General features: G+C 37.8%; 1 protein-coding gene across 1 annotated transcript; it reads right to left on the bottom strand.

Annotated features, from left to right (window-relative positions):
- Positions 1-908: 908 nt before the first annotated feature.
- Positions 909-10543, bottom strand: LOC129282009 (cytochrome P450 2C15-like). The gene is made up of 6 exons (XM_064113194.1): positions 10049-10543; positions 7360-7511; positions 6155-6549; positions 5503-5751; positions 2789-3116; positions 909-2013 (listed from the first exon to the last, which is right to left on the bottom strand). Exons 1-6 carry the CDS (start codon positions 10270-10272, stop codon positions 1835-1837), a joined length of 1527 nt encoding a protein of 508 aa, XP_063969264.1. The 5' UTR covers positions 10273-10543; the 3' UTR covers positions 909-1834.

Here is a 10543-nt window from a genome sequence, read left to right as displayed (position 1 = left end):
AGTGACATTTGACCTTGATCATGTGACCTGAAACCAAGGCAGGATGTTCAGTAATACTTGATTAACCTTATATCCAAGTTTAATGAACTAGGTCCATATATTTTCTAAGTTATGATGTCATTTCATAAACTTAACCTTAGGTTATGATTTCATGTTGACGCCGCCGTCGGAAAGGCGGCGCCTATATTGTCTCGCCTTATGAAAGAAAGCTTCTCATATATTCCTCTTTATACTCCCTATCATTGTTGATTGAAATTTGACAAGTCCACGATTTTAGTGTATGCATAGTTCATATCGGTATAATGTTCATGCACTTGTGTGATCTTCGGTTACGTTCTTCAGCAGCATAACTTAAGGCCCCCTCACACCTAACCGAATTGCCTGAAATATGCCTTGCGATGGCTGGCGAGAGGCATTTTTTGAAAATCGTTTTCAATGGTTACTGATAGTAAATCATATTTACCCTTCGTGTTTGGGTTCGTCCACCTTCTGAACTAACAGCTGCGATTATTCAAATTCGCGCGGAAATGTTGAACATGTTTAAAATTTCGGGAAAGAATTGAAAAATCGTTGGTCATCTCCTCGGCGGTCATCCGAACCGTCGTATCAGTCAATTTTGGTTTAAAAAAAAAAAAAAAAAAAAAAAAAAAAAAAAAAAAAAAAATCGATTTTGAGATTTTTGCAGAAAATTAAAGTACAAGTCCTAATCTTCTCATAACTAGATTTCTAGGCAGCAATTTATTTTATTTTCTGAGGTATGAGAGGATTTCTACGGCGATGCCATACATTTTGTTAATAAAATGCGCATATCCCATTGGAAACGTGTACTATAACAGAGCGATACGACGTTTTGACTGACCGCGGTTTCAATGCGCGCGGTCAGCCAAACTGTCGTATCGGCCATCTGCACTGCATTGACTTTGCACGTGAAAAGCGATACGACGTTTTGACTGACCGCGCGCATTGAAATCGCGGTCAGGGTTGTATTCCCTATGGCGTTTTTGTACGGGAGAAATCTAAACCGCTCGAACCGAAATTACAAGCATGTAGCTCTTTTGCGATATTTTATCTGATCCTTACTTTTGTGTAAAAATAAGGATACCATCGTCAAGCAATTGTCTTGGTCTTTCCAACCATGTATTTTTCTAGCAATGAATATGCTGTAAGGCTGGGGAACTAAGTGTGAAAATTAGAGTAAACTTTGAAGTCGATTTTCTCTGAAATGGGTTTGCACCGTCGTATGTGTGATACGACGGTTCGGAAGACCGCCGACGATCTGTTTGAATTCGCATCTCTTATTTAGTCTGCGGTAATCGTTCGTTTATCGCTCGTGTGTTATTGACGCGCATAGTCCCTCATCGCGCTTTTGCCAAAGTGGACCGATCTCGAAAGAACCCTTAACGAAGCAACACGATGACACAAACGTACAAGAACGCCCGATCTATTCCCTCGTCTTCGTTTCTAATCGCACGCCATAACAAACCATTGCTCACTGTTCGTTCGTCTTATTGGGTTATATCAATCCCTTCGCTCGCATTCTGCTGCAATTTACTCAAAGAGGTGACTGAAAATCGACATCCTTTGCATGTCATATTTATCCTTCGCTTACCGTTCGTTGATAAAATTTGACAATAGATACTGATCGCAAGATTTGACGGAAATTTTATTTAAATTCGTTGAATTCGCGTGTATTTTCCCCATTTGTCACCCTTCGTCTGCCTACATTCGGTCAGGTGTGAGGGGGCTTTTACCCCATGAGGAAACGGAGAAATACGAACTGCCACAATTGCACAAGAGTCTTTGTAAAGATAAAAAATAAAAAAAAACTATAGAACTATCGTTCATGGGCCAAGACTTTATATCTCTTGGGTGCAATGGTACCAAGACAATGTTCAAAGCCAAAGTCAGCTGAATCGCCTTCAGGTAATTGAAATCGAAATCGCTGCATGAGGGTTGTCGCGAAGAGGAAAAATTCCATCCGGGCCAGTTGTTCCCCAAGGCACACACGTCGACCTGACAATAAATGAAATAGAATAGCAACAGAATGATAAAAGTCAATGAGCCAAACCAGTTGTCATGGAAACATGTTATGTGTTTTGAAGTATTGCACAAGCATCAGAGTAGCATCTTTTTCTGCGTCTTGTCACTTCGGGGGAGCGTTTCATGAAAGGACTTGTCGGACGTTTTATCCGACAAGTCCCATTTTATCCGACAGTTACCATAGTAACAGTACCTCTCAACCAATCAACATCAGAGAAAGATGTCAGATCTGACAACTTGTCGGATGAAAATGTTGATGAAACACTCCCCAGATGACTGACAAGAATACCTAGCAGCATGAGAAGTAAAGGTCTATCTATTCCCCCATTCTTTCAGGTATAGAGATGATACTACAGGTCTCCTTACCAACAAAAAGGACTGTTGTTAAGACAAAGTCTTATGGCGAACGGGGGTTTGCGCACGCAGCGCCGGAACTCTGGAATAGTATACCACATAATTTAAGGCAAGTTGATACAATTGGGACATTTAAATCTGCCTTGAAATCATATTTATTGAAACCAATGAAAATAATATTATCAAAGCATTTACCAGCAGCTTTTCTTCTTTTTCCTAAAGCGCATTGAGACCTTTGTAAGGTGTAATGCGCTATACAAAAACTGTCCTATTATCATTATTATCATCATCATCATCATTATTGTTATAGGCATAGAAGTAATGAATAGGTCCTATGAATTTGCGTTTTCCTAATGAATGATAAGTGATCTGAAGTCAGCAAATTTATTTTTACCTGCTCCGAATACAGTGAATGCATCCTGTTTGAGAACAATCTTCCCATCTTCCCCCAGGAAACGTTCAGGGTCAAACTCCTCTGGTTTGTCCCATAGATTTGGATCCAGGTGAATAGCAAGGATATTGATAAAAATCTCTGTATGTTTTGGAATGGTGTATTCCCTGATTTTGACGTCTTTGGCGGTCACATGTCCCACGCCAACCGGCGCAACAGGTCGAAACCGGAGGACCTCTGTTATAGTTGCGTCGACATACGGCAGGTCCTTGCGATCGTCGAAGCACGGCGCCCTCTCCCGACCTACGACACGATCGATCTCACTCATCACCTGTCATAAATTATAAGTTATAAATCATCATGAAAACGGTGGTCGTTATAATAATGTGTAATTATGTAAAAGCATAGTAGGTCCATGGTAAAAGGAAAACAACCAGTCAATCTATCACATTTTACGAACGAAACTGCAAAGTTGCAATCTTAAAACAAATCCTCCACATCACAGAATTATCTTTTATCATGCACGGACTGATTGAGATCAAATTTGCAGGAGAGCTTACAGAAAGGTATTTCGTATATAATGCTGGGTTTATAGGTTCACTGACTCTTGATCTAAAACCACTTGGTCTAATCTCCAGATGGGCTAACAACATTCAGGCTAAACCCAGTTAGTCCATTTCTCATTTGGTCTACATACCACTTGGTCTAATCTTCAGATGGGCCAACAGCATTTCAGGCTAAACCCACTTAGTCCACTTCTCATCTGGTCTACATACCACTTGGTCTAATCTTCAGATGGGCTAACAACATTCAGGCTAAGCTCACTTAGTCCACTTCTCATCTGGTCTACATACCACTTGGTCTAATATCCATATGGGCTAACAACATTCAGGCTAAACTCACTTAGTCCACTTTTCATCTGGTCTACATACCACTTGGTCTAATATTCAGATGGGCTAACATTCAGGCTAAACTCACTTAGTCCACTTTTCATCTGGTCTACATACCACTTGGTCTAATATTCAGATGGGCTAACAACATTCAGGCTAAACCCACTTAGTCCACTTCTCATCTGGTCTACATACCACTTGGTCTAAATCTTCAGATGGGCTAACAACATTCAGGCTAAACCCACTTATTCCATTTCTCATCTATTCTACATACCACTTGGTCTAATAGCCGCTTGCTCTAATGGCCACTAATCGTCACTTGGTCTAATTTTCATTTCGTCTAATGTATTTTATTGCCACTTGGTGTATTGCATTTGGTCTTATACCTGTTCGTCCAGTTCTCATTTCATTTGGTTTGATAATGCATTGGGTTTAATTTTCAGTTCATCTATCACCTCCTCGTCTATTTCCATTTAGTCTAACAGCCAGTTAGTCTAATTATTAAAATATCACTTTGTTTTGTCTAATTTGCACTTGAGGTAATGGTTGGTTGGGCTACTAACTCCAATTCTGCCTCCATATCCACAGTTTACATGTTCTAACTTGAAGAATTGGAAGAAATGGATGACAGACGTACTGGTTGTAGATGAAATGATTTTATACCAATAGAAGTTTGACGAACTGAGAATTTACCAAGTGGTAATATTTATTGATTTATTAATTTGTTTATTTATTATTTATATATGTATTTATTTATTCATTTATTTATCTGCTTATGTATTTATCTACTTATTTTTCTATTTATTGAAACATATTTAAACAGGATAAAAACAATCAGTACAGAGGCTGTTTTACATAACAGTGATTGTGACATAGTACAATGAATAGAAAATCACAATAAAAACATGTGCAGAAATAATGTACGATCAGCAATAATAATGACAAAGAATACAAACATCAGATCAAGAATATAAAACAGTAAAATAGAATGGATCGAGTTAACCTCTATTTATAGGAAACATTCAATAGCAACCATAACAATAAATGGTTTCCAACAGAGATGTAACAGAGACCTACTCAATATAAGAAATCGGTGAAGTGAATGTGTTGAAGATGGACAGCGGTTAAAGTGATTGGTTAACATTGGCTTGACTTTTAAAAAATCTGAGCTAGAAGGTCACACTTGTCACCTGTGTCTGTGATATGTTACAAAAATGAAGCCCAGAAAAAATTGCATTCGAAAATAATTATTTAGTGCTTCAAAAATTGAAATATAAAGTGACCGAAAACACCATCTTAATTTCATCCCATACACTTATGTGTACTATTTAGGCGTCTATAAGACGCCTATTTACAAAATCGGGGTTTGCCTTGTAGTTTTAGCTTTTCATTCTCAATAATGGTTGTTTTCAGGGTTTATCAGTTCTAATACATGCACTTGTACACATGTTTCATCTTGGTTTGAGAATTTTTTAAATCGGCTGCTCACAAAGTTAAACAATACCTTTAATGATCGTAGGCCTATCCTCAAGCAGAGACAAGTTTGAGGACAAGCAATACAAAAGAAATATGTGCATCAAACCATGATCAATCATTATTTCCATGGTCATATCACAGATTCCCAACCGATAATTCACCGGTTGATACAATTATCATACTAGTCATAATAAATTGTAAATCAAAGGTAAATCGTATGAATAATGAAGAATGGGTTACATCCATTATTCATTCTTCATTCTTTAGGATGCTTTTGAAGAACATGTTGGCAATGCAAACATGCACTACTTGTGTGTGCATGGGTGTGTGTGTTTTGTGGGGGTTGTTTACCTTATCTTGTACATCGGGTTTGCTTGCCATAACGAGAATAAACCAAAGTAATGACGAAGATGTCGTCTCGGTTCCTGCGAAGAACAGATCGAAAACACACATCCAGATGTCGTCTTTAGTTAGGTACGGTTTGGTGGCCTTGATTTCCTCCAATCGATCTGCTTCTGCCAGGTACATATCAATGATGTCCCGGATGTCTGTAGAGTCGTAGCTCTCAACGTGTTCTCTCACCTCTGCGTTGATGAAGTTCTGAATAAAAAAAAAAGATTGGATGATTCGAAGTTGATTGTACACGGTCCATTGTTTCAAACATGGTATTAACGATCTCCAGATTATAAATGAAGTCCTTTTTAGTGGCGGCGGGGCAAGACGGTCCTGTCCCGAAATAGACTACTACATAAACTCGAACTGTTTTCAGAGGCACATCACACTGCCCCCTCCCTAATCACGACCCATGCAACGATCAACAATTGAGAGAACATTTCTTCGTATGTTCAGTAGAAATCACACAAGGGCTGATGCCTGTATGTCATTGTTTCATTACTGTATTTAGGAAATGTGAATTTTATATATATATTTTTTGGTGACAATTTGGTGTTTTATCTATATCTAAACAGATAGAGGTACGACCGCTGACTTTTTTTCTCCTTACCTTTATGCCCAATATGTTTTCTTTGGGCATCTTTAATATAGGAGTCTTGAGGAGAATGGGGAATCTTCCAATGAGCTCACGAATGATAGGGGTTATCCCCATTCCTCCTGTAAGGTTTCTAAGTCTCTGGATCATGTCAATGAAGACAGGATCATCATACTCCAATCGCCTGCCGAAGGTGATACTGCAGATGATGTTGGATACGGCTGCATTGGTAAAATGCATAGCGTCGAACGCTTCTCCCGATTGTTGGGAAAACGCATTACAGAGGGTGTGTGCCTCTTCCTGTATCCGTGACTCGATGCCTTTCCGACCCATGCCGAAGTTCCGGAGAGCAGAGAGACTAAATCTACGGAGTTCTTGCCACGGTTCCCCGTCAGTGAATATGATGCCCCCTTAATAATCAGAAAAGAAAAAAGGGACTTTGAACCATTGTATAGAAATAAAGCACCGCATCGATCAATAACTGGTTCTTAAGCCCAACTGTCTATAGTAGAAAATACGGAAAGATCTTAAATTCCGCAGATGTCAACGGGTCATCAACAGCACACCTGGGGCCCGTCTCAAAGAGTTACGATTGATCCGATCAATCGCAACTATGGAAAGCCAGCAAAGTCAACATATAAAATGCATGTTTGCTCAAATTTGTTTCTAGATATGAATGAATATCCATAAATTTATTGATTTCTTGACAGTTCGATGTGTTCTCCTTTGTTTACAAAGAACATTTTGCACATTTCCTGTAGAAACAAATATGACACGGATGGATTTCCATAGAGTTACGATTGATTGGAACAATCGTAAATCGGATCAATCGTAACTCTCTGTATAAGACGGGACCCAGGGATCACTGATGTTTCGGCCATTTGAGTGCTGTACACCTCCCCCTGGCTGGCCAGTGCTACACTGGAATACCCTGGACAACACCCCCGTGACACCTAAGAAATGTGGCATTGTCCAGAAAGCAATAAGATGCCTTCTGAACAACCCAATTTTGAGTTTTAAGTCATAATGACATCGCTGCTACAATGAAATAACGAAACATGATTGCTTAGTTATATATAGAACTGCGAATAAAGAGAGCATTGAATTGTGAAGGCTTACAAGGTGAACAAATATGTTGCGAATACAGTTATGAAAATAGTATTTCCATGTAACACGAAAGAGTGAACACTGAAAACCAAATCGTGAAAAATAGCAGATACCTGTATAATCTATGACATGAGTAAAGAACGGAGGTGGTAGTCTGTTAGAAGTAACATCGGCTTGTTTGACCAGAAGTTCTTTAATCAGACCTGGGCTGGAAATCATGGTCATGATTTTGGAGCCAAGCTGGAGACAAACAATGTCACCATATCTGCAAATGGAAAGTAAAGGTATGCTAAATGCATTATGAGCTGTAAGACTTTAAAGGTCAAGTCCACCCCAACAAAATGTTGATTTGAATCAATAGAGAAAAATCAGACAAGCACAATGCTGAAAATTTCATCAAAATCGGATGCAAAATAAGAAAGTTATGACATTTCAAATTTTCGCTATTTTTTAACAAAATAGTTATATGAACGAGCCAGTTACATCCAAATTAGAGAGTCGATGATGTCACTCACTCACTATTTCTTTTGTTTTTTATTGTTTGAATTATACAATATTTCAATTTTTACGAATTTGACGATTAGGACCTCCTTGCCTGAACCACAACATGTTAAAATAATGGAATTCCACGTATTCAGGGAGGAATGAAACTTCATTTCACATGACAATGACGAGAAAATCAAAATACTTCATAATTCATATAATAAAATACAAAAGAAATAGTGAGTGAGTGATGTCATCAGTTCCCTCATTTGCATACCGACCGGGATGTGCATATAACTCTTTTGTGAAATGAAGCGAAACTTTAAAATGTCATAACTTTCTTATTTTACATCCGATTTTGATGAAATTTTCAGTGTTATGCTTGTTGAATTTTTCTCTTTTTATTCGAATCAAGTTTTTGTTGGGGTGGACTTGTCCTTTAACGTTTGAACAAACTGAACCTCTAGGATGATGAAATCATAGCACAAACGACCGGGACAAAACTCAATATTTTAGGAATCCATTAAAGGACAAGTCCACCCCAACAAAAAGTGGATTTGAATAAAAAGAGAAAAATCCAACAAGCACAAGACAGAAAATTTCATCAAAATCGCATGTAAAATAAGAAAGTTATGACATTTATAAGTTTCGCTTAATTTCAGAAAATAATTATATTCACATCCTGGTCAGTATGCAAATGACGGAACTGGTGACACCACTCACTCACTATCTCTTTTGTATTTTAGTGTATGAAATATTATAATTTTCTCCTCATTGTCCTGTGAAACGAAGTTTTGTTTCGCCCTGAACATGTGGAATTACCATTGTTTAACATTTTATGTTTCAGTCAAGTTTGTCTTTATTGTCAAATCTGTAAAAATTGAAATATTGTATAATTCAAACAATAAAAAACAAAATAAATAGTGAGTGAGGGACATAATCGATTCTCTCATTTGCATGTGACTAGATTGTGCATATAACTATTTTGTGAAAAATAAGAGAAAGTTTAAATTGTCATAACTTTCCTATTTTCCTATTCGATTTTGATGAAATTTTCAGCCTTATATGCTTGTCTGATTTTTCTCTATTGATTCAAATCAACATTTTTTCTGAGGTAGACTTGACCTTTAAGAGTATACATATCTCACTATAGTCATCTAAATGCGAGTGCCAAGTGCTTGCTGATTTTGTTAGAATTACATATAAACACATGAAGCACTTTTTGTAGTCATTGTAATCATGATTATCATACGCATCTCACTAAACAAATATTGAGAGCGCGAAGCGCGAGCAGAAAATTCAAGAAATTCAGACCTGAAGAGGAGCATTCTAAGGCTTGCTTGTAGGAATTCACGAAGACCATGCGTATTTCACTAACCAAATGATGCGAGCGCGAAGTGCAAGCTGAAATTTTTTGATATTCAGATCAGAAAAAGGGACATTTTAAGGACTGATTTTAGGAATTCATGAAGAGCAGACATATCTCAACAATCCACTAATGCGAACGTAAACACGGACATGAAATGTTTTATATCAATACCTTAAAATGGGGCAATCACTCTAAGTAGTCATGAAAAAGAAGTATATGTCACTACATAAAACAATAATTCGAAGTGTGAGGAAATATATTTGGTATATATTGACTTGAAAACGGGAGGTTTTAGTACAACATGATTATACATCTTGTTAAACAGACAATGCGAGCACCAGGAACAATGGAGACATAGGCCCTGAGCAAATTATGGTTCATAAAGTTATGATTTTTTTTAATGTAATATAACATTTGCCTGCCACCCCCCCCCCTCTCCCCCGTTAGTTAGGATTTTAATTCCTCTGTTATCCCCTTTCTTGCATTGTGTTTGTTTTGTTTTTCCTGTTGTACGGTAATCAGGGGGATAGACCTCGATAGGCCAATGGCTTTCTGTCTTTCCCCCACATCCGCCGTACAGCGGAAATCATTGTTTATATTTACTGTGTTTTACTATCTGTTTATGACTACTTATACTTTATACTTGTCAATATCTGTTCTGTCGTATAAGATTTTTATTTGTATTTATGTATTTTTGTATTTTAAAGAGGTGTGAAATAAATGAATCTGAATCTGAAACATAACATAATTATAATATAATATAACATTGTAATTAACAATAATTTCTTCTTTCCAACTACGTTTCTCTCCCTTTCTCCATCTTTTTCTCCTTTTCCCCGTTTTTTTTTTTTTGGCCAGCCGATTGGGGGGCACGTGCATCCATGCCCCCCCCCCCCCGTAGTTACGCCACTGCTCTAAGATATGCTAGTTGAATGAATTACGAAACTGACCTCTTATTGAGTTGCACCAAACGTCCAAACCTATCCTTAACAGGGAACAATGCCATGAGACCATCGAAAGGATGAGGAATGGCCGGGGGTCCAGGAGGAAGACGGTAATAGAATGAGGTCAAGTAGTTGGTGCGGATATACCAGAAGATGAGAAGACATAAAGAGATGGCGGCCAGTAGGTTTCCTATACCGATGTACATGATAACATCCAGAATTGAAGCCATGGTTAATAGCAGTTCACACAATAATGGCACCTACTCGCGTTCAAAGATTTTTGTGAAAGGAGACGATCAAATGAAACTGGCTGTGTGGGCATAATACAATCGCATATGACCAGGAAGTGTGCGTATTGTGACACTAGACTTTGGATCAATACCTTTTTGTATTCTCCCAAATCAATATCCCTGGTGTTTTTTTTCTATGTCACAATGAACAAATATAACTGTGAACATAAAAAAAACATTCATCGTGGTCGACTTTGAACTAACTTACACT

The sequence above is a fragment of the Lytechinus pictus genome, chromosome 18, assembly GCF_037042905.1.
Source record: "Lytechinus pictus isolate F3 Inbred chromosome 18, Lp3.0, whole genome shotgun sequence".
Lineage (NCBI taxonomy): Eukaryota > Metazoa > Echinodermata > Echinoidea > Temnopleuroida > Toxopneustidae > Lytechinus > Lytechinus pictus.
This window is presented reverse-complemented; position numbering and strand designations above follow the sequence as displayed.

Excerpts from the sequence above, each read along its gene's own strand:
- LOC129282009 (XM_064113194.1), bottom strand. The coding sequence starts at position 10,272 with ATGGCTTCAATTCTGGATGTTATCATGTACATCGGTATAGGAAACCTA. Across the intron at positions 3,117-5,502 it reads AACCCGATGTACAAGATAAG|GTGATGAGTGAGATCGATCG; the intron begins GTAAACAACCCC and ends AATTTATGACAG. Across the intron at positions 2,014-2,788 it reads ATTCACTGTATTCGGAGCAG|GTCGACGTGTGTGCCTTGGG; the intron begins GTAAAAATAAAT and ends ATTTATTGTCAG.